At 39.7% G+C, this 25078-nt stretch overlaps 1 protein-coding gene across 12 annotated transcripts in view; it reads right to left on the reverse strand.

The window, feature by feature from the left end:
• Window positions 1-25078, reverse strand: part of LOC111873397 (protein numb) — a 214496-nt gene that overhangs the window by 24206 nt on the left and 165212 nt on the right. For 11 of the 12 annotated variants that reach the window (XM_023868073.2, XM_023868072.2, XM_023868067.2 and 8 more), the window contains 6 exons: window positions 18021-18182; window positions 12207-12278; window positions 10591-10668; window positions 7705-7845; window positions 5739-5928; window positions 4000-4239 (listed from right to left, as the gene is read on the reverse strand). In XM_023868073.2, the coding sequence (XP_023723841.1) occupies window positions 4000-4239; window positions 5739-5928; window positions 7705-7845; window positions 10591-10668; window positions 12207-12278; window positions 18021-18155 (856 nt within the window). In that variant the 5' untranslated portion in view covers window positions 18156-18182. Of the gene's footprint in view, window positions 1-625; window positions 644-3999; window positions 4240-5738; window positions 5929-7704; window positions 7846-10590; window positions 10669-12206; window positions 12279-18020; window positions 18183-25078 lie in introns of all 12 variants that reach the window. The other variant, XM_033755075.1, reaches the window with a different exon arrangement.

A 25078-nucleotide genomic window follows, 5' to 3' on the forward strand; every position in this document is an offset into this window, starting at 1 on the left:
TGCAGATTTCTTATATTTTTTCTTCTACCCTGAAGATGGAGGCGATACGTTCCTCCGAAACGTCGGTTAACACCACATATACACGGTGCCAAATCCCAGAAGACTGCTTTCTTCATAGTCACCGCCGTGAAAGCCTCAAATCTTACAAAAATCTGCATATTTGTTTTATTTCATTCATATAAAATACCCCTAAATTTTATGTCAGGGCAATGAAAGAATGAGAAATTAACAATTATAAAAGCACTGAATTGCTCTGGGGGTACAGATACTCACAGAGCATTCCAAAATCACATTTTTCAAACTTAGAGGGTATCTACAACACATTTTCTAACAAACCAATCTTTTCATGATGGCATGAAAAGCAGACTAAAATTCATCAAACCACCTTCACTCTTCAGTAAAAGCACAGCACAGTAAAAGGCAATAAGCACGTCTTTCCATAAAACTTAATTTTGTTTTGAGAATACAAGTAGTTATTTTTTTAATGACGAGACTTTATTTTTGGGTCATACTTTCATGGATATCCTGTTCCACAAAGTAACGTGAGAAGCTAACATCATGCAACAGATATTGTGAGTGTAAGTGAAACAAGGGAATGGCATGGCAGAAGTACTACTCCTCTTACCTGCTCGACCATTCAAAGCTGGAAACATAACAGAAGGTACTATTACCAGAAAGAAAAAATTCTGTTTATTATCTCAAAGATGCAACTGTACTAATGACTGCTTACAGGACAGTGTCACCTGAAAGGACACCTTTTCAAAATGAAATTGGAGAAAGTCCTATCTGTGAAACGTGCCTTGGAGAAGTTGAATCAGCCACACACATCCAATGCGAGTGTGAGGCCATAGCTTACCTAAGATTTTGTCACCTAGGCTATTATTTTAAAGAGCCAAATGACTATCATGACTCCTTTGTAAGCAAATTTCTATACTTCATTTGAAATGTAGGATTGTTGAAGAGGTAAAATTGAGGAGTATGTACAATAGATCATTGAAGGTCGTGATGCAAGAGCCAGCAGTTAGGCCCACCCCTTATGTATGGATATAAGTAACTGTCCTAGACAATATGGTGATAAAAAAAAGTTCCAATGAGACAAATATTAAATCAACATGATTATGCTGAATATTGCTCATGCGGTGAATGAAACCAATGGTCTCTTATATGCAAAGATGCCTAAAGACTGTTACATGGGGACAACAACAGTAAGAGTTTCAACATTGCTGCAATAATTCAGGGCTGTCCATAACAAAGCTTGAGAAGAAGACGGTGATTATCAGATATCTTACAAATGTGTACAGAAAGGATACAGTTACCGTGGATGCAGTGAGAAGATTCATATTATGGTCTTCTTGATTATATAATACTGCATAGCCTGGTGGGTATCCACCTACAAAATTACATGGTGCCATAATATGAATCATCACCACTGCGAAAACTTCAAGTATTATGCGCTAAGGATGCTGATTACCCTGTTCAAAGATAAAATGTCTGTGGCTGACATCTGTAGTATATGATCGGTAACAGCAGCAAATGACTACAACATCTGAGGACATGAATTAATTGGAAATAACTGGCTTGCAAGCAAACTATTACTGATGCCAGCTTAGATAACTATCAAGGAATAAGACAACAGAATACTGTATACACAATTATGCTTAGAACTTCTCCAACATTACAACCAGCTAAGACCTCCTCTCATATACATATAATAACCAGTGACAAATCTGTGACAAGCAGGTAGTCTAGGAACAACGGCTATCACAATTCCCATGCCCAAAAAACATGAAGACACAGAGATTCATGGACTAGATTATGGTTACTGCTTCTTGAACAATTCATGGAGCTGTGTTGGTAGGCTTCCTGCCTACAAAGTCAGTAATCAACTCAGAACAATGCATCAATATTCTGAACAAGTTCAATGCCTGTATATAGTCTCAATGGGTTTCTGTCTTAACATGGTAAGAAAGTTTGCATGGGCATAAGCTCCTGGTAGATTCAAACAAGCTAGACAAAATAAAGATTAGGGGCCAGATAAAAAGTAGCTAGTCCCTAGTCCTTTATGTTGGCACTTGCACATGGGAACCTCACCTCAGGAAGTACAGTCAACTCTCGATTATCTGGGGGCGGATTAACCGGTTTGCGGCTTATCCGGGGCTACTGAGGTTTTTTTGAGGCTTATATGTTGTTTAATATTCATTCCCTTTTGTTTCACATGGTGAGTTGTAACACTATTTTCGCACTAGTGTGAACCGAGCTCTGCATTCTTTGGTCCTGTTATGCTAACACAATGTTCTAGGGTAGGGGTGAAAGAATGCAAGGATTTGTGGAAAGTTTCAAGGACAGATACATCGCCCCAGTTAGTATCTTTGTATTGATCTTCAAGTGCGTTAGCAAAATGTCAGGGTGTAAAAGGAAGCGTGTTGTGTTAAGTATTCATCAGAAACTTGAAATTATCAATCAGCTGGGGAAAAGAGGTGTAGTTAAACAATTAGCAATGCAATACAGTATTGGAGAACAAACTGTTCGAGATTTGAAAAAACAAAAGTGAGAATGAGGAAGAGGTAGACAGTGCTGCTCTTAATCATTTGGAATCTTTACTAGACTATCTTGAGAGTGAAGAGAACAGTTTATTAAGTGACAAGCTAATATTATGTAGATAAGATCTAAAAGTTTGTGATGATGGTAAATTGTTACAATTATTATTTTGCTGGACATTATCCATCATCTTGTCTATTCTAAAAAACAGTCTAGTTTCTAGGGGGCTAGTTCTGTCTATTGGACCCAACTGAGTGGTTTTACCTGAAGACGGGGACAGATTCCAGTTCTCGAAACGTTGTGTTTTTTAATAGAAACTAGACTGTTTTTTAGAATAGACAAGATGATGGATAATGTCCAGCAAAATAATAATTGTAATATTATGTAGGCTTCGTATGGATATCCGTAAAGAGGAAAATGCCGCGAAAAAGCAAACGACAATATTAAATTTTTTAAGTGTTAAGTGTTGGATGTTGTTGAAGACTGTGATTGAAATAACTAATTCATACTTCAGTGTAATGTAAAAAAAGTATTAAATAGGCCATGAGATGACATAAAAATGAGGTTGAATAAATTTAAATACAGGTAGGCCTATAGTATTATGAAGGTACAGTATTAAAGTACTACTTTTAATAAAATCTGTCTTAACCAGGTTTTCGATTAATCATGATTTCCATCCCCACCATTATCCCGGATAATCGAGAGTTGAGTGTAATATATGTTCAGAAACCTAACGAAAGATGGCGGTTGAATAATTTCGGTAAATGACTAAGGAAAGTTTATAAGAATGAGTTATATCTTGCTATATGGAACGTTCTCAGCCTGTAGTTAAGAAAATTTCTGAAAGTAAGTCAGAAGGTAGAAATTGCTGAAAGATGTAGAGAATAATCTACAAGAGCTGAATGTGAGAAATGAGGACAAAAAGGAAAGATGGAGAAGACCAAGCATCTGTTTTAAAGGAATAAGAAGTTAGTAAATTCCTGTATATGTCACAAACAACCATCAAACACCAGGAATTCATCCTTTCTCATCCTTCACACAGTTCAGACCTCATCCTCTTTAAGTGTCATTTCTTTGCCCTTCTAATCAGTGCAATACATTTTAAAGAAATTACATTTTGAAAGCTGATATTTGATTCTCAAAACATTACCTTCCACATGAAGAAAGTCGTCTTCTGGGTTTTGGCGCCGTGTATTCTTCGTTTTGGCTGACGTTTCGGAGGAACGTATTGCCTCCATCTTCAGAGCAGGTGAATGGCTTGTGAATGCAGAGAACAGTAGCTCTAATGATTAGGAAGTGAAAGGCGCAGCNTCATCAAAACTTACATTACCTTCCACATTTTTCTTTCTATTCTTCACCCTCTGACAAAGCAAGCTATGTCATAAATATTTCAATAAGCTGGTTAACACATTCACAATCTGCCTGCCAATCTAATAATCATATCGGAATGGATTAACTTACCTGGAGCCTTCATATGGATGGGAGGAAGTCGAAAGTCTGAACCTTCAAGGCTAAGTGATCGTTGTCTCTCAAGTGTCGAGGGAAGGTCACTGATTCTAAGTGACATCTGACGTTTAAATGGAGAAGCTTGATTTAACTGCTGGAACCCTCGAAATGAACCCTGGCGCTGCAGCATGGACACTGTAGCATGTGGTCTTTCAATGGCATATGGATTAAACACAGGCTTCACAGGTGGTGGTTCTGAAACCAACAGACATGAATAAATACAGGGTATAATTTATGTGCAGTTATTGCACACTACTCTTAACAGTACAGAGAACAGATTTCTGCAAATTAATTCTGTCTTAAGACAATCTGTCGTTTTATTTTCTTCCATCACAACCAGCAACATTATGGAACACACATGGAAGAGATACTGCAGTCTTATTATATTACGCAATTCACCTTGAAATGTTCTGCAATTACTAACCTGCATTCATAGTGTACATACAGTAGCTGGATCCAAGAATCATACCATTATGATAATGGATGAACACGGTATATTCAACCAATGAAAAGCTTTCAATTGCTTATCTATTTATAAGTAGTGAATATTCTATCAACTACAATGTAAAATGAAGGTTCAATTTGTTCCCTAAAGTACTGTGAAACTTCTACTATTCTGTTTCTGAAGGAATCACCAACATTTAACGTAAAACTGTGGAACCAAAAGTTATGGAAATGGAATTTTTTTATGGGGAAAAATATAAACAAATTAATTAATTAATTAAATTAAAACATAAATATAAGAAAACCATGCAATACTAGAAATGTGCATATGTGTGTGAGCAGATGTGCCTCAATAGTGGCAGTGCTTCTTAAAGAATATTTACAGTTACAGAGAGCTTACACAAAAATGTCGAGTGTTTCCGTCGTCAGGTCATAGTCGTATGTAACTAAAAATGCTACAATGGCATACAAGAAGCATAAAATGTTTTATTATAGTAAACAGTTTTCAATAATGGACTCATTGTAACTGCTCAACCAGAATATTTGTAACTTTACTTGTTACTAATGCAGCTTATTCACAGCAAAGCTTTTATTTTCAAATCGATGTCCTTCCAGTAGCAGGTTCACCTGGATTTGGAATGTTGCCATTTACACTAATGACCCAAAGCAACAACCCAATTCCCTCCTTAAGGCACTACAGATGGTCTCTTACCTAAGCACTGTACAGCATGTCTTACTTGTTATAAGACAAGTTGATGCTATATTTTTTACATCTAAATATTGGAGGGAGTTGGCTGTATAGCCAATGGAAACCAAACAGTATGGCATCATATTGAACCTATTACATCTGCATTGCCAGGGATGTTATTGGATGTTAAGTAGTGGTGGTGGTAATTTACCTAGGAATTTCCTTTCAAATTACATAAAGCATTTCTGTTTTTAGGTTTTCATGTGTGCAATGTGAGGGTCATGGGATAAAGAGGGGCACTGTAAAGGGTTTTACTGTAGTAAATCTGTCACAGAGTAATACCATAACATGTTTAAATATAATATTTTCATATACTTATACTTGTGATTCAAACAGTACCAATTTGACATCTTCTCCAAAAAGGGAAAAGACTATTTTCTTCGACAAATATGTCCTGGGTACAGAATACTCTGAATAGAAATCCCTCAAATGAGTGCAACAACATCCTTTATAACGTTTCTAAATGTAAAGTAGAGTAAGTGAACGTGTGCATAATACTAACCTATAGGTTTCAGTTCTTGTGGATCCTGCAACCTCTCTGTAATTGAAGTTTGTCTGAAGCTGCCTGTTCTTGTGAATGTTGAGTTTTTAGGATCAAAAGTCATTGTGACCCCACATTCTTTATCCCTTTTTTGTTTTCGTTCCAGGCATGCAGCAAACGCACAGCCTACTGCATGACTTAGTCTTTCACCCTGTGTGCATTAGAAATAATTAAATGAGTTTCGCATATTGCTGAGATCAGATTCATGAGATCACTGATTAGATTTGCAAGGCCAGGCAATCCTAAGTTTTCCTACAGCTATACTTGCACAACTTGTTACAAAGAAAGCAAAATCAAGAGTGGAGACGGGAAGAATTTTTAAGATGGAAAAGCATGGCAGGCTCTTGCTGCCAAATGGAAATATCTATTGTAGTGTGTTCGGGTGTGTCACGCTACAAATAAGTTGACGCCGTCGTCTGATATATAGCGAATTTATTTCTTTCGCTCATTGACACACCCCTTTACAACGATTTCCATTTGCACTCGCAGTGTTACAACCACTGCTTACAATAACTCGGCGACACTGGACTGTCTAGACGGATATTCCGAACTGACTTCTTAGACGGGCGATCCGAGACTCTCTTCTTCGAGGCCTGTTCCGAGACTTCTGTCTTCTCCGAAGACTATTCCGAGACTGACTGGCTTCGTGTCGAAGCTGGGCTATTTATCCTTGGCCGCTGCTAGGTAACGAACCCTCTGTTATAGCGGTGGAGACGTTGCATTGTTGGCTCCGCGTTTCCTACGCAATAACCCATTGTTATCGCGTTGTCTCTGTGGGAACCTTCGCGTATTCGTCGTAACCGTGGAGATTCCTGTTAGAACTACAGTAGAGCAATTGTTGTTTATTATGCAACGGTCTATTCTGGCGTTTCCACAGAAGTGTCTCTTCTGGACTCCAGACACGTTACAATATGTTCAATCTGCTACACACAACCAATTTAAAGGTATGGTAGATCATGTCAGATCATGCAGTGTCTCCTCCCTCAACTGAGGACGGAAATAGATCCAGTCTCTGAAACGTTGTGTCCTCTTAGTTTTTTTTTTTTGGTATCAGACGATGGACAAAGACCAAAAACCCAGTAATTTCAACCAGTAATCATCATAATCAATGCTTCAAGAAACTCAAATGTTAAAAAATAAATTCTATTTCCTTCAAAACAATTTCCCCCAGTTTTAGAGATGTCATTACACTTATAGGAAGTGTATACAATGTGAGGAAAAAAGTACATTTCAAATCAAAACTGGAGAATAGGTAATATTTGCAGAGTGAATAATTAAGAGTTGTCTTCCCTAACATCAAAGTATATGTTTTTTACCTTATAATCTGCATATTTATTTTATTGCTAGTGGGGTGGGACTAAGTCCCTTGTACTGCGGCCACTTCTGGCTTACTGTACCAGCCCCAGATGTTAGGTGAGGGTGATTGTGGAGCAATTGGTGGAATGAAGATTGGCAGGGGAAACTGAAGTACTCAGAGAAAACCTGCCCCAGTGTCACTTTGTCCACCACAAACCCCACTTGACCAGACCCGGGATTGAACCCAGGCCGCCACAGTGGAAAGCCAGTGACTAACCGCTTTAGCTATGGCACGACCTTTACAATCTGCATAAATGTATTATGGTTTAGAAAATTTGCTATATGCTGTTAAATGAAATGTCAACTAAAATGAAAAATTAACCATATATCATATGGCTGAAATTTACACCACTGGTCCATTATCAGCTTAATATCTTCCGGCACAATTCACACTCTGAGAAGGTCGTACACCCCACTATATAACTTCCTACACTTCATACTTTGTTAAAAATCAGTAACTACCCATACATGTCATTAAATTTAATGTCTAATTCATGAAAATGTACAAAATATTTTGACTTATAAAGAGAAAGCTATCACCAGTTCAAAAGTTCATCCTGAAAATACTTACTGATTCCTTTAATGCAAGGAAGCCATGACACATCCAACGTCTTGTTGTGCCATCTCGACAAATGTATGAGAAACCCTTTTCATGATTCCGATCTGGGGCACAGAATGAAACTTTCTCAATAGTTTGATCCACGATCAGTCCCTAGTAAAATAAACGAAACACACATGTAAGACATTATAACCTACAAACTACAACAATTTATAAAGCTTTCAGGATATGACTGTCATTGTGATTTGATTTACTATCCTTCAAAATTTAATGACTGTTTGCACTACACTATGAGATGGTTTAAAGATGTAATACTGCCTCTCTCCTCAAACACTTAAGAATTCAGCATTCTTTTCAGTCAATTCTGCCATGATTAAAACACACATAAAAAAACTGCACATAAGTGGATACACATGATTGAATATTTTTTCAGGCAGGATATATATACCAACAATTGATGGATGTCAGTAACCTCATCAAATCTGCATATCTGTCACTGCATTGTATGTTTTGGCCCTGAGGCTGAAACCTAGCATGAGAGTACTGGTCAAACATATCTTGAGAAGGGGGGTTTGTGTATATGTATACTGTCACATGTTTGTGGTTAGACATAGGGTTCAGGCTGATAAAGGGATTTATTGCATAAACATTGATCTTCACTACTGACAATTACAACACCATATTCCAGCTTTTCGATGTCATGTCATGTTTCAAAAATACACAGCATAACTTCAGGAATGAGTTCCTCATGTGTGGATAATAAAAATAGTTTACATCAATGCACGGTTTCCGAGTTAAGGCTTTCTATAACCCGTGAAGATAAACTGAATTTTCTAACTTCAGAAAATGGTTTCCGTCATTCACTACATTACAACAGTCGTGGGATCAGTCTGACAGAATCTTGGAAAGTTTCCAGATCTTAACAGGAGATGTGTACAGTAATTGTATGTTAAGTGCGTGGTGTCTGCAAGTTGTTTAGAGGATGTATTCAAATCAAGAGCTAGCCAACATGAATTTCATGCACGGGTTGATGGACGGTAATGCTGTGGTGGTTCGTTGTTTGTACCAAGAAAGGTATCCAGAATGAAGATGTCCAGATAGGAGGTCAATAAGTACCCACTGCCGCCTTTGTGAACGTGGGGATTTTGCACCTTCTGTTGCCAACAGGGGATGACCAAGATCTATGACTCATGAAGCAGAGGAGGATATGCTGGATGTTGGAATGAAACTCCTGGAATCAGCGCACAAAGGGTATTAATGCAACTGGGTGTCACTCATTCAACTGTCTGGGGAATGTTGTGAGAACAACAGCTGTACCCCTACCATGTGCAGCATGTACAGGCCTTGTCACTACAAGATTACCCAATGTGAGTAATGTTCTGCCAGTGGTTCTTACAACAGTGTGGTACAACTCTTAATTTCCCTGCCTGCGCGATATTTATGGATGAAGCACTGTTTGCAGGAGATGGAATCCATTTTCACAATCAGCATCTGTGGGCAGATGAGAATCTACATGCAATCTTCCGTCATATCACCAACAGCGGTTCTCCATTAACATCTGTGCCGGTATTTGTGGTAATAATTTATTTGGACTCCACATACTTCCAAACAGGCTTACTGGGAGGAATTACGAGTACAAAGCTTTCTTGGAACACAATATGCCTGATTTCTTTGTCAATGTGCCACTGATCATTCATCAAAAAATTGCACTTCATCCATGATGGTGTTCCCGCACATTTCAGTCTCATTGCATGCAGGTACCTGAATTGAAAGTTTCCTGGTGGATAGGTAGAGGTGGACCAATTGCCTGGTCTCCATGTTCAACTGATTTAAATCCACAGGATTTCTACTTGTGGGGCCATTTAAAATCGTTGGTGTATTCGTCTTCAGTGAATGATGTGGAAACACTCCAAAATCAAATTGTGGCAGGTTTTCATATAATTAGCAACATGCCAGAAATTTGGGACCATTTTCAGGTGGCAATGAGACATTGAGCTGAAGCCTGTCTGTATTCAGGCAGGAGGTGGACATATAACATTTACTGTAGGGTAATGTGAAGAGATGAGTGTCATAGACAGACTTTAAAAACCCAGAAACAATGTACATAATGGGTTGTAATGATCTACTAATATGGCATGGACAGGGGGGAAATGGCAGTTCCCATAAAACTAATGTTTCAATTAATAACACAGAAAGACTGCACCATAGATCAATTGGTTAGTCGCTGGATTCCCACTGTGGCGGCCTGGGTTCGATCCCGGGTCTGGTCAAGTGGGATTTGTGATGGACAAAGTGGTGCTGGGGCAGGTTTTATCTGAGTACTTCAGTTTCCCCTGCCAATCTTCATTCCACCAACTGCTCCACAATCACCCTCACCTATCATCTGGGGCTGGTACAAGGGACTTAGTCCCACCGAACTAGCAATATAAAAAACCAATACAGAAAGGAAACAATATTCTGTTATTTCACAGACAAACTGACAACTCACAATGGTGCATTTAAAACTATGGAAAACTTATTTAAACTAATTGCTTCTTTCGCATGTGAGACAGGGTCATTCAGATATGACACTGCAGTACAGAGAACCACATCAATTATACTCTGTTTATGCAGTGTATATAATCAACATTACATGATCATTTTGGTGCTGGAGCTGCAACTATAAAAGCCCTTTGGCTGAAATCCTGCACTAGGAAGAAAAATTTGCAATTCAGAGATATGTGAAATTAGGTTTAATGTGATTAGGAGAAAACTGCAGACCTTTACAGCGATTAAGTGTGTTGATGGCCTTGGATTCATAATCTACAGGCAATATTTACCACCTCTTTTTTCAGTTTGCAATTTTCATGCATTCATGCACACATCCAGTAACACTCAAAATTAATTACTATACTGTACCTTAGTTTCGTCTTCTACAACCCTGAGGCCATCTCCAGATACATACAAAATTGCTTTAACTGGTCTTCTTCTGGAGTTCTGAAAACAAGCAAATAATTGAATTCTTCATATGGTTTAATCACTAGTATACTGGCTACACAGTCATAAGACATGCAAGGGTAACAGATTTTTCTCTACTCCACAGCATCCAGGCCAACTTTGGGGCCTAAGCAGTCTCTTATACAATGGGTACTGGGGGCTCCTTCACCTGGGGTAAAGTGGTAGAGGCATGAATCTGACCACTCACTTCCGTCTAGTGCTGGAGTGAAGAACGGCAGAGCTATACCTCCACTCCCCTACATGACTTCATGGTGTATTGCTTATCTAAGAACAGGTACAACTTGACCTTTTTATGACAAGACATGCCTGGGCTGTCTCGTATAATGGGACAAGTGGGATCTGAATTGCTGCAAAAACGCATAATTTTTCCCACGTGAACATTTTAAAATAGGTCTATTGGCTTATGTTACCATGAGTAATTTATATTTCAAGCTCCCATACTGGAGATGACCAAATCTATAACATAATTGTAACAGCATACGTGTTCATAATAATCTTCCTCATAATAAAACTGATTCTAACTGGACGGTTTGGCATCTGACTGGTACCATGTTATTTTGTATACTCATTTACTTCAAAAGTGCAGTCCAACGAGACAAATAAATCGCTGTATAAGATTTGAGGCTTTCACGGCAGTAACTATGAAGAAAGCAGTCTTCTGGGATTTGGCACCGTGTATATGTGGTGTTAACCGACGTTTCGGAGGAACGTCGGTTAACACCACATATACACGGTGCCAAATCCCAGAAGACTGCTTTCTTCAAATAAATCGCTTTTCATTAGCAGATAAGTTTTCCGAGCTCAACAGACACTGCAAACATTTTGGTCTTAGTATTTTATTGCAAAATATGGAAGCCAAACAGAGATTGTTTCACAGACCTGTATTGTAGTGATAAAGATAAAGTTGTCTCTGTGCTTAATTAAACACCAAGCATGAGGACATATGCAGTAGTTCTAAACCTCAGCACTAGTTGAATGTGAATGGTCGGCTTCATGTCCCAGAAGATTATATAGCCAGGTATATCCACTGCATAGAAGGCTGGCTGGGCCCCAGAGCCAGTCCACACAATGTATAAGACAGAGGAATCTCTGCCCCTGCCAGAATTTAGACCCTGGTCACCCAGCCTGTAGCCAACACTATACCAACTGACCTACCCCAACTCATATCATACTGATAATTCACAGTGAACTGTGACAGTCGCATGACTTTTCCCAAAATGTAGTCTAGGTCAAAACTGGCTATACCTCAAGACTACAAAGTGAGAAAGGATATCAGAACTTGTTTTTATGGATTGAATTACATACTGCAGAGTGATACTTCATGTAACTGTCAGTTTTCAGCACAGTTCTCTTTGGTTCAGTACAATTTAGGCGCCACATTTTGAACAGCCATGGGTTCTGGCTGAATTATAATATTTCCGTTTTTCTATATGTTTTGCCTATACTGAATAGGATAAAGATCCCTCTTAACAGAAACGCTAACAGATGAGTACAAACACACACAAAAAGTTACTTACTCGTAATACTTTTAAGGCCTCTTCACAGACTTGCATCCCTCTTGACTCGAACACTTCAACACAACCAAGATACTAGAAGAGAATAAATTACAGAAATCGAAATAAAATAATATTAAATTTGAGAAATAAAATAATATTAAATTTGACATTACTGCTACATTAATTTGTTATCCATCTAAGTTTCATAGCAGAATCTTCAATGAAGAGAGTTTGGCATTAGCAGACTTCACGCTACATCGTTTACAATTTGTCATACCAAACAAAGAGATATAAAAGAGTTTTCGATATTTATGAAATCTCAGATGATATAATGCTTGAATGAAAAACATCTGCTTAAGACTATATGAGTATATACCCAATTGATTCAGCTTTAACTAATTAGATACAAAGTTCTGTGTCAAAAATCTATGGAAATTGACATGACAGATTCAAGATTACGTTCCACATACATTTAATAAGTAGGGCTGAAAAATAAGTGAACCACAGATTCAAAATTATATTAAAATCCCAAATTTCATACACTGTACCAGGATCAGATGACTGTGAACCTCTCAGCTGCTTAGTGAGAATGTACAAGCCTGGGGTTGCTGTACTGATTATTTTTTTAATGTATTTTGCAACAGAAATTGTAATAGAACTAGTAAACATAATTAGTTTCAGTGCTACTCTGATCACTTATTTTACAAACATCTTGCAGCTAAGCCTGCTAAAAAGCTAAGGTGAATGTGGGATATGCAATATCCAGATTCATGGTTTCTGTTTGATCTACTGCTTTCTAAACCAACTATTAAATTCTACATGATGAGCTATCACCATGGCAAAGAGAGACAAAGTATTCACAATGTAAGATTTGAGGTTCTCACGGAAGTGGTTATGAACAGTTCAATCTCCCAAGAAATAATGATGTGTGGTCTGCTGAGTGGAGGAACATGTCACCTCCACCTTCAAGATCGAAAAATAAGTCATACAAGAGATCAGCATTAAGCAGGCTGCGGAAAAGACCCTGGTTTCTTGCTTGGCTTAATCTTGAACCCTGAAGATGGAGGCAACACGTTCCTCTGAAATGTCAGTTGACTTTCAACAGACTACACAACATTATATTCCTGAAGAAAGAGCCATTTAAATATGCACCATCATAAGTTTCTGAAATAAAAGAAAAACTACATAATCTTGAGATAAAGGTTTTTAAACTACATAACTGTTCTGCACAAATTCCACGGAGCTTTCCAGTCATATGCACACCTGGGTTGGACAGACACTACATAGAAGAGTTCTATCCTCTGGGATATAATACAGTGTAATCCACTGAAAATCAACCAGCGTTTCAGAGGAACAAGTTACCTTCATCATCAGGCTACCTGCTTCATGTTAGTTCCATGTTTGACTTATTCTTTGGCCCTGAAGATGGACCAGACATGTTTCTCTGAAACAGTGGTTGACTTCTAACGGACTTTACAGTGGTATATCTCAGAAGATGGAATTCTTCATAACCACACCTGTGAGAACCTCAAATCCTATACAGATACCACATTTATATTATTTACAGAGACCACTGAAAATGAACTCTCTACCTTCAAATGTTAATATCTCATGTAATTCAAAACATTGGATTGTGGATTTCACTCTGAAATGATCAACAAATCGTTACTTTTTACTCCTCCTTTGCTGTATATGTGCGTGCACACACACAACACACTTGCAATAACACTGTGTGCCTTACACAGTATGATGGCATCTGTTCAAAGTCCTGTGCATTAAGTACTTACAGTTTGGAGGGCAAACTGTAACTATTCAATCCAATTTGACACATGCATGGAAGAGAACCTCCATGTGTCAAATTGATTTGTCATTATTGTACCCAATTTAAGGAACAGGATGAATCTTATAGCAAATACGAGCAGATATACCATGGTGGATTCTAAAGGATGTTTTCTAGTTTCCAGAATACCCGATGATGGACAAAGTCCAAAAACCCAGTGATTCTGAGATATATACCAAGGGTTTAAAATGAGGATGCTGACTGCATAACAATACTGTGTGTATGGACTTCAAAGAAATGTATTCCTTGTTGCAGTTCGCCAACTGATATACCCAAAGCCACTTTGCATAAGTGGCTTTGATGACATGTTTACAACATTCAGATCAGACATAATAACAAGGTTGACAATCTGTAAGATTTGAGGCTTTCACGGCGGTGACTATGAAGAAAGCAGTCTTCTGGGATTTGGCACCGTGTATATGTGGTGTTAACCGACGTTTCGGAGGAATATATCGCCCCCATCTTCAGGGTAGAAGAAAAAGTATAAGAAATCTGCAAGCGACAACACCATGAGAAACTGTAAAGCAGACTGTCACAGTCTGCTTTACCGTGATCATCACCATGGTGATGGGGGCGATATGTTCCTCCGAAACGTCGGTTAACACCACATATACACGGTGCCAAATCCCAGAAGACTGCTTTCTTCAAGGTTGACAATCCTCTGAAAGGAGTTCAATAAGCAAATTTAAAGTTAAATGAAATCAATGAAAATGACAATATTGTAATATGAGTACTTTTCATAGGCAAAGCTTCATTTCATATAAATAACAATATTAATGTCACGACTGTCAAATCTAAGGGCAGAACAGCCAGGTGAAGCTTTGGAATTCATGTTGGATGCCCTGAAAGTGAACATAATGGGTTGACTTCTGTATGATCATGTGGAAGAACCTCTCTTAGCAGCAGTGGCGTAGCATGACTACCGAAAGCAGGGAAGCAACTTTATATACGTGTATATAAATTTTTTCTACATATCCTATAGTTTCTATCTTCTATTTAAAAGAAAACAGCTAATAGTTTAATATGTATTCTAAATTTAAGGTAATATATTAAAATAACACATAATTATCAACACAATTTTATAGCCATCAAATGAGAGGGCTGTGAACCTGGAATATAATTAATGCTTACTTTATTGTTTATAATTCAGCTCGATTCTTCTGTTTTTCTTGGCAAACAGATCAATAACCTCATCTAGAAAAATGGGTTTGGACTGCAGTTTGTTTAGGAAGGACTTTTCAATGTTCATCAAAGCCAGTGATGACAACCTATCCTGGTTCTGCGAATTTCTAGTAAGCACGCTTAACTGCAAGGTCACAGATTATTCTACTGCAAACTGTGCCTTACATCTGACAACATTGCTGGAAGCACGAAGCTGGTAGCATACCATAGCGCATAGCTCACTTACACACAACACTGACATTGAGTCAGCCAGTTAACCCAGGGGAGGGTGGAAGCGAAAGACCTGCTGCTTCCGCGGGTGTTGCAGTTTAAATTTCCCTGCATTTTGGAAGAAAATAACTGATCTATCCTGATAAATTGTCTATGTAACACATTAAAACTTGCAATATTCTCATTATATGTAATATATGTTCTCAGATTAATTAATATTTTGAAGTATGAAATATTTTTTTGAAATTGAAAAATTGCCAGAAATGTTCTTGGTTGCTTTTCTATAGGGAAGCAATGCTTCCACCACATCCATGTACCCTACGCCCCTGCTTAGCAGCAAATATAATTAAGAAGTTCTGAGGAGAACTAACAGCCTACTTTCCTTCCACTTTAATTTCAGTATCTGAAACAACAAGTATAATGGAAACTTTAGTATGTGTGCATAATGAAGTCAATAAAACAATACAATTTGGGAGGCTGTTTTGTTGGTGTTACTGAATATAGTGATTTATGACGGACACCATTGATATGGTCTCAGGTGGCATGTTACATGTACTAAGTTCCTGGATGATAAGTTCAGGAGTTTAAGTAATACTACAGTTATTACCAAAACAATCTCAGATTCTGTAATGTTGGTATTACTGAAAGATGGAGTTTATGAAGTGCGCCATTGAGATGGCTTCAGGTGGCATGATATACATAGCAAGCAATATTAAGGTTCCGACTCAGAAATATGAGGACCTATAATGCTGGTATTAATGATGGTAAGAATTTATGATGTATGCTATTGAAATGGACTAAGGTGGCAAGACATGTAATAAGTTCCAGGACCATTATTTCAGGAATTTAAGTTACACTACAGTTATTACAGTAACAATTTGAGAGGCTGTAACCTTGGTATTACTTACTGATCGATGGGATTTATGAAGTATGAAACTGAGATGGCTTCATGTGGCATGATACGCAGACCAAGTTTCATTACAATTGGTATAAGCATCGAAGAAATATTAAGGTTGTGCCTCAGATATTTGAGAGGATGTAATGTTGGTATTACTAAAGGTAGGGATTATACTGTTGTGATGGGCTCAAATGCCTTGATATACATACCAAGTTTCATACAGACTGGTTCAGCAATTCATACATTAATACATCGTAGTGAGGGATACAAATATAGAGACAAAGACTACACTACAAATATTGATCTCAAAAGACTACTTTATTTTTTCAAAATAAGGAAATCAGGCTAAAAACATTTCTCTCAACATGTTAGAGTTATCAGAATTTCCACTGACTGAAAACACTGAAAGGAAGAAAGACAATGCAATTGTTTTGTTTGCAGAGCTACAAACAGTACTGATGTTGAGACTTGTTAAGGAAGCAGAAAACTGTTGATATTTTCTCCGAGGTATGGGAAAAAAAGTACTTCGTTTGGTTCACATTTCATAGGTTATTGCATCCAGAAACTTGGCCTTCTTTTCAATAACCCCATATTACTTGATCAGAATGGGTGAAATGTTAATGTCATTTGAGCTCTTGTGACAAAACAGTGAACTTGTTTAACAGCACAGGAAGTACTCCATTTTCACGCAATTTAAGATAGCGGAAAAAACTGAAGGTTTCGGCACTCTTGACAATACCACATTTTTGATACGAAGTTTCATATATACATAATGCATTTTGATAAGCCATCTTCAAAACTGAGTTTACTGTGCTGAAAAATCTTGGAATGAAAGATAGGAAATTATTTGACTGCAAGTGAAAGTCTGTTATGATCTGGATACAAAAAGTGCTTTTGAAGAATGATATTCATTATCCATTCTCGTCCACAGATACTGATAGTACTCATTATAAAAGGGTGCACATTGTTAGAGCATGTATTGTCACGTTTTTGTGTGTGACTATAGATGGGGTATAGATTGGTGAATGGATTTATTGACCACTTATTCAGAACTAAAAGTAATTACAGAGCCACTGCTAATCTCCACAATTCACAGATCACCACAACACCCACAAAACTCTTTTCCAGCCTGCTGTTCCCCAGCGACAGCTTCTAACACTGAAGATTCTTCAGGTTCCCCCGCTTGCATAGTTACTGTCTGGCGAATATCCCACAACTGAACTCTTGCCATCTGTCAAATCAACTACAGTGCCATCTCTTCTCAGGCTCCCTTGCTGAGATCGACTGAACTGCCAACCCTCAACTGAACTCTCAGTCAGCCTGGGGTCATCACTACATAGCCTCAGGGAGGACGCAACATAAAACACAACCTCCAAAAGTTTTTCTATTGTTGTTATGGGCGGCTGCCTAGCGATAGCTGGAATATTATGTGGGAATGTGTTCACAGAGTCGTTGCTCAGACCGTTTCTATATTCCCTTCATAGCAACGGCTGTACTCGTTGTTTGTTTTGAGGTTTCTGCCTAGCAATGGGTGTATATGCCACATTATAATACTGTACTGTACTGCATTGTATACAATAAATCCTTCTGCACATCCTGTTGATACATTCTCTGATTTTATGCGAGGTAGAAAACTGGAGGACTCAAACTCAGGTCCTCCTTTAGGGAGAGGCTTGGTGCAGTCTCTGTCAATGATACAGCTTACCTTGACATGGAAGTTACAGGTTCCTGCTCGGACTCCAGCCTCATCAGCATGCCACTGATGAGGTTTAGAACTTTCAGGTACATGCTCCTTGCGGCGCCGGAAACTGTCACGAAAACTCCGTCGTAACCTGTCCATCCTGCGTGGGGATGTACCCTTTTCACCCTGCACATAGATACAGACTGGTATAAGAAACTTACTTTTCATAATATTTCTATAAATCGAGTATCTTAAATTACATAAAAGCTCTTATCAGGATTAATCACTCACAACTCAGTTGTAACAATGACACATACAGTCATCTTACTCTACTGGTCAAGAGTATTATAACTTTAAATAATTCTCTGCATTGCTTTAGAGGAGTAAGAGAAAATGCACAATTAATTCTTATCTTAAACCTATAAGCTGAAACTTATTATGTCACATTGAGGGAATAGCACTGACTCAGTGCATTCGAGAATGGAGTGCTGAGAATATTTGGACTTCACACAAAGAATTAACTGGAGCCTGGAGAAAACTGCATAATGAGGAGCTTCGTAATTTGTACTCCTTGCTAAATAACGATAATGTCCGGGGGCGAAATACAGAACAGAGAAAGAAATGTATACAAAGTTTCTGGTATGAAATTGAAAGGAAGGATGCCGCTAGGACTAAAAAGACCAAGACACAGATGGAAGGATAACATAAAAATTGATTTTTAAGAAACATGAAGGGAAGGCATGGACTGGATTCATCTGGCTCAAGATAAGGAGCAATGCTGGGTTCATGGACATGGTAACATGCTTTGATATTGCACAAAATATTGTGAATTTCCTGACTAGCTGAGCAACTTTTACTTTCTGAAGAAATACTCTATTCATATATTATTTATCAATTATTGCAAATTATAAAACATATGATGTTAAGGTTGTCCCCAATGGCATAACGCTATACCATTTTAAAGAGGCCCCATCAACTGGTTCAAAAGTTGAAAGGGGGAACACATAGAGACAGAATAGTGATTTCGTAAGCTTACTCATTTCCCTTACGAGAGGGAGGTAGGTTAATATTATAAATGAAAACAAACCAAACTCCGTGTCCTGTAGTCCTCAAGCGAACTATACCGCCGAGCGACCGCCGCTTATCGGCGAACTTAGTGCCAATTTTTGCGGATAGAGGGTGTCACGTGGTCGGCGCAACGGAACCCCACGGCCGTTAATCTCGGTTTTCTAGACCGAAGCCGCTATTTCTTTGAAATAGCTCCTCAATTATCCTCACGAGACTGAGTGGACCCCGTTCCAGACCCCCTACTTCTCAGAAAATCTGGTAGCACCGGGAATGGAACCCGGCCCCTCTGGATCTGTAGGCAGGAATTCTGACCACTAGACCACAGAGGCGGTCTGGTTAATATTATAGGGTACGATAAGATCTGCCAGAACTAATACTGTGCCATGTACAAGTAGTGTGGAATTTCTATAGTGGATATCTGGCTTTGACACGAATCAAATGCCGTAATGCAGAACGGCGTAACACTATACAGGACAAACAAACCGGTTATACTGTAATATAACAAATAAAAAGAATGTTGATCTTGAAGAAGCTACCTCAGTGTGAAAATATGATATACGGCCATAGTGGATATCATACCAGGGTTGCTGGCATGATAAGAAGGGCAACAAAGAGCCTTACAGAAGATTTCGTAATTGATATTTGGGCAGCTCACAGATTCAACACAGATCACTAAAATATAATGAGTAGCGTACATTTGCAGGAGCTCTGATCGTTGCTGTGACCGAAGCTGTGGAGATGGGGACGAGATCTATATTAAGTAAAAGTACTAGCAGAGAAAACTGTAAAGAAAAGCAAGTCATGATATTACGACGATAAGAGAGATTTAAAATCCCTCCAAAAGAGCAATACAATACAGACTTCGGGAAAGAAGAAATTATGGGATATCCGAAAGATAATAGGGCCAGCAGTGACCCTCGCAAGCCCTAAGAGACCGAAACCTTGGTAGTACAACAAAAAATTTCACCATGACTAGAGCAGTAACCTGCCCCCTTCCAGTCCGTGTCCCAACTAATAACAGTTATGGCTATTGAAGTTACACAGTATCATAACCCTCTGGTAAATCAAGCCTCCACTCAAACGTTCAAAATCCCATACAGTATTTACGTGTATATTGTCACGTATTCGGGGTTAGCGTGACTAATAATAATGGGTTCTGTATTTGATGATTGGGTTTACTGGCACTTCTTTATAATTACAGTTGACTATAACAGCTCGTACATTGAACTCCTGAACGACATCTATCTGACGAATCTCTATGAAGAATCTGACTGCATTGAAACAATCAAATCAAATCAAATCAGAGTTATGTAGTGAACGACGGCCAGTCGACCAGTCTGTCTTGGAATAAAGCACCCATCTGGGGCTTAAGACCTGATCTTTATTACTGTGAGACAGTTGCAGGCTTGTTGATGTGGGGCAATCTCTCTGATGAGAGGACGGGTCTGTCGTTTGTCAGAGTCACAAAAGTAATAAGTCTGTTGTCGGTATGTACAATTTACATGTTATTAAATATATGTATAATATATACAATACCTCTGTCAGTCCAGGCTCCGCACAGTAGATAATATCATTTGCATTAAATACTATGACTTTGAGGGGCCTATAAACTCTAGTGGCCATTTTGCTCCATGAGATTTAAGACAATTTTTGTATTGGCCACTGTTTTAGCCTCCTCTAACACAGCAGCAATAGACTCTGTCATAATCGGCTGCACTACCGTTACTACTATTTTCAGCATTTTGTCCAGAGACAAACTGTTACATTAGGAGCCTCTGCACTGAATGTCAAAGTCAAAGTCACATTCCGACTGAAGGTCAATCAGTATGTATGGTGTCGAGCCCCATCTGGGGCTCATGATCAGATATTTATTACTGTCTGGCAGTTACGGTCTTTTTTTTGTGGGGCGCTCTCTCTGACGAGAGGATAGGTCTGTCTTTTGTATATGCTGCAGGCCCTCGCCAGCGTAGTCTTTCTTGGATCCGAGTCCCTTGGAACTCGCGACCATATTTTACTGTCTCAGATTTGAGATTTCCCTTTTCGTCGCCTCCTACGAGTTGCAGGGTCACAGTGGAGGTATTCGACCCCGCCTCCTCAAGGGTTTGCATTGAATGCACGAATGAACTACTTTTATAACAGCGAAAGAACCGAATAGAGATCATCGCCTCCAATGGTTCCCCTGTTGATCTTCCTGAATGCGGTGTATCGGAAATCATGTGTTAACTTAGAAGCAACGATCTGGATTCTAAGTGCTTGCAACGTTCAGTTTCCGTATCCACGGAAACCGTGTTCCGTAACCAGTTGGTTTCCAAGAATCAATCTCTCCGTGGCAATGTATTTGCCAATTCGTTTCCTGGAACCGGCCCATATGTCACAATATTAACCCTTTAAAGCACAATTTTCTTTTGAACAATATTTAAATATTCAGTTTCTGTCTCACAGAAATGACGCTGAATCTACCTCATAAAGACCAACCGGTTAATGGCGTTTGGCAATTTTTTTTTCTGTGGCGCTACAGCCCCAATTTGGGCCTAGGCCTACCTCCATGAAACTCTCCGTTTCGCTTCGGTTTACTAGATATTAGACATTCGGTAGGATTCCTTTGGCGTGTGATCAGCTCGTCGAAAGGCCTCTACCTTTACACACGAACACTGGACATCCATGCCTTGAGTGGGATTCGAACCCACGATCCTGGCTTCCAAGCGAGCGAAGACAGTGCATGCCTTAGACCGCTCGGCTACCGTGACCGGCCGTTTAGCAAAATAATCGTTGTTTATTCTGAGAACCATATGGAATACACTACTACACTGGGAGGGAACAATGTAAAAGTTTTCTAATGTTAAAGCATGTGGTACATACTACAGAAGCCATTATGCTTTAGAGGCTATCTGATTATTTCCTCGAAACTCATGCTAACAATATACAGTCACTACCAGTCTTTAATGGCTAAACATTTATGCGTTGCTGAACAGGTCAAGCCATGATTAAAACACTACTTCAGGAAACTGCAAATAGGAATCAGAATTTATTTACTGACCTTCATAAATCCAAACGCGTTTGTTATCGCAAAGGGAAATGAACCTTACCGGATGTGGTTTTAGTCTACGCGCCAATTGCTGCTAACTGCATACAACGGCTTCACAACACAGGGCATAATGAAACACTATACACTACGTACTGTTGGTCTTTACGATGTATAATAGCAATAACAATAATATTTTCACGTTGTCAATGACTAGACACAGGGTTTGGATAGATAATTGGATATATCCTCGGCAAGGAACGCGTAGAAACACCGCTCCGACAGTTCTTCTATTGTTCTGTGTGTATTCTTTGACGCGAAAACGTGTTTAAGGCGCCGTTCCCCAGCAGCGGCCGCCTCTTCTGGCCCCGCTACTGCGCATTTTGGGTGTCATGTTGCATTACTCTTTACTTCGGGGTTGGGGGTCTCTTGGTTCTCCGGTTTTACAAGGCCACTTTCCGCCCCAAGGGGACTTTCCAGTCGTACTATCACTACTCCTTCACACAGTGAAGCATCACGTGGTCGATGGCCACCACAAAGCGGGCTGGTCGAGGCCGCGCCCAGGGGCTCCATATCGATACTTCTTCCTGACCCAGTCGCAGCATGTAGCGCCCTAGATCCACGAATGCATGAAAAGTGTGCAAGACATGAGTCCCAGGATGAACTCGTCTGTGACTGCTGCGTATGGGGCTCCGTCCCAGGTCAGTTCCACAATGGCATCCTTTAGGATGGGGAGGGTCTCCCCTGACGCCGTTTGCAGCACGGAGCGTTAACTCGGCAACAGTCCGCCCCGATGTCGATGGTCATAAGGCAAGGCTTGTTACCAAGTAGCGTAGTGCCCGGTTATTTTGCTTCATTACAGCCTCGAACTGGAGGTGGAACACGGCCTAAGATGCCGACGAATCAAATTTCTGTTTCTATGCTCCAGCTACGCTGGTTCCTGTACTGCCGCCACATCTATGCTCAGCTCGGACTTCGACTTCTGCTGATCTTGTTTCGAGTCCTCGCGGCGTGGCTTCTACCAGTGTCCTAGATGTTTATATCTCGAATTGTGTTCCTTGGATTCTGAGGTTGGGCTCTTCGTGAAGTGTTCGCTATCCGCTTGCGGCGGCTCTTGGCGTCCCGAGACACCGTTCGTAAACCCAGCTCAAACTCCATGGCCTGTAGTCCGAAAGCGAACTATACCGACCGAGCGACCGCCGCTTGTCGGCCAAGTTAGTGCCAACTTTTGCGGACAGAGGGAGTCGCATGGTCGGCGCAACCGGATCTCCAGGTTGCCGTTAATCGCGGTTTTCTAGACCGGAGCCGCCATTTTCTTGAAACAGCTCCTCAATTATCCTCATGAGGCTGAGTGAACCCCGTTCCAGACCCACTACTTCTCAGAAAATCTGGTAGCTGCGTTTCTTAAATCTTCACGTTGAGTTCCTCTTTGAGGTCCTGGGTCGACAGACGCCAGGACGTTCTCCACCAGACTTCTGACGGTCTCCTCTATCTCGGACTGGATGGAGTTTATCGCGACCTCCATCTTTCCCTGGCCGGCCCTCACCGTGGCTTTCATTTCTTCTTGGCCGGCTTTAATTTCTCTCAACCCCCCCCCCCCAATCTTTCCTTGATTAGTCTTCATCTCTATTTGAATGGCTTATATCGCTTCTTGATCGACCTCCATCTTGGTCTCCAACCTTTCTCGGACATTATTCGCTCTAACCTGCTACCCGACTGGGCTGCCATTGTACAAACTAGGGGTCCATTTTTACCGTGAAATCCATCATTCGGAAACCAACAATGCAATCCGACAATTCAAATTCGAACAATCAATCCTACTTCTGACAGCAGTTATCGTGTTGTCAGTGATTAGACATAGGGGTTGGATCGATAATTGGACTTACCAGACGTTTATGACTAGCAGATACGAATAATTATAACTCTCACTAATCCACAGACTCTACACATCACTACAGCACACACTAAGTCTTATCACTTGTTACGTCTTCATTAGTCGTTGCTAGGCAGCGGCGTATAACAATAAAGATTACTCTAGTTCCGTGCTCACGTCCTTGCTGGCTGGCAACTGACTCACAACTAACGTCTTGCTTAACACTTCTGCTGGTCCTCGCCAGCACACTCGATTTTGGTTCCGGGTCCCGTGGAACTCATAACCATATTTTTGTCTCGTGCAACTGTAGCGGTCCGAATCTTCGTCTCTGTTCCAGTAACCTCTCAGCTGACGCCGAGGGCTAACGTCGCCCAGAACTAGCCAGCAAATTCTCCAAGTGTGACATACATATAACAGTAGCTGCAGAGCCTAACGAGAGCTGAGTCCAGTTTATTTTTGATGCAGGGTGGCGCTGACGTGTTCAGGCAGCTCAGTTCATTAGGGCAGGCGAGACGTTAGTTCAGTGCAAGTCGGAAGCAGACGTGAAGTAGGTAATGCAGATCAGGAAATACGATCGAGCAGTCCAGAGAGAAGAAGAAACAAAAAGAGAGTGAGTGACCGATCAGTGGCGTTATGGCGAAGTGACTAATGGACAAAGACTGACCTCAAGAGCTTAAGCGGTTACGAACGGTGAGATACTAACTGCTCCAAATATCAATAAACGTTACCATATAACAATATCAGACTATGGAGAGAAGAAATATTCTACGTAAGGAAACGAATCAGTCCCAGAAATGTTAATGCATAAGAATATATGCACATCTTACATAACACCAAAATCTTTACACAGTCAGTATGTACGATTAAAACACCACTAACATAGTAATTAAAATGGACACTGTTACTTTTACGAGTAAAAGAAATTATGTTGGTTTAAGGGGGCTAATTTTGATATAATTTTCAATGCATCACTTTTATATTGAATCAAAGCTAGATTGTAGTGATTTACAACCTTCAGCTGGCTCTATGACACGAAATATTTTAGGATCACCAGCACACAACAAGAAGCGGAAAATGAGCATTGGCACATAAATCGTTAATAAAAATACTGAACATACG

This window comes from Cryptotermes secundus, unplaced genomic scaffold (genome assembly GCF_002891405.2).
Source record: "Cryptotermes secundus unplaced genomic scaffold, Csec_1.0 scaffold22, whole genome shotgun sequence".
Classification (NCBI taxonomy): domain Eukaryota; kingdom Metazoa; phylum Arthropoda; class Insecta; order Blattodea; family Kalotermitidae; genus Cryptotermes; species Cryptotermes secundus.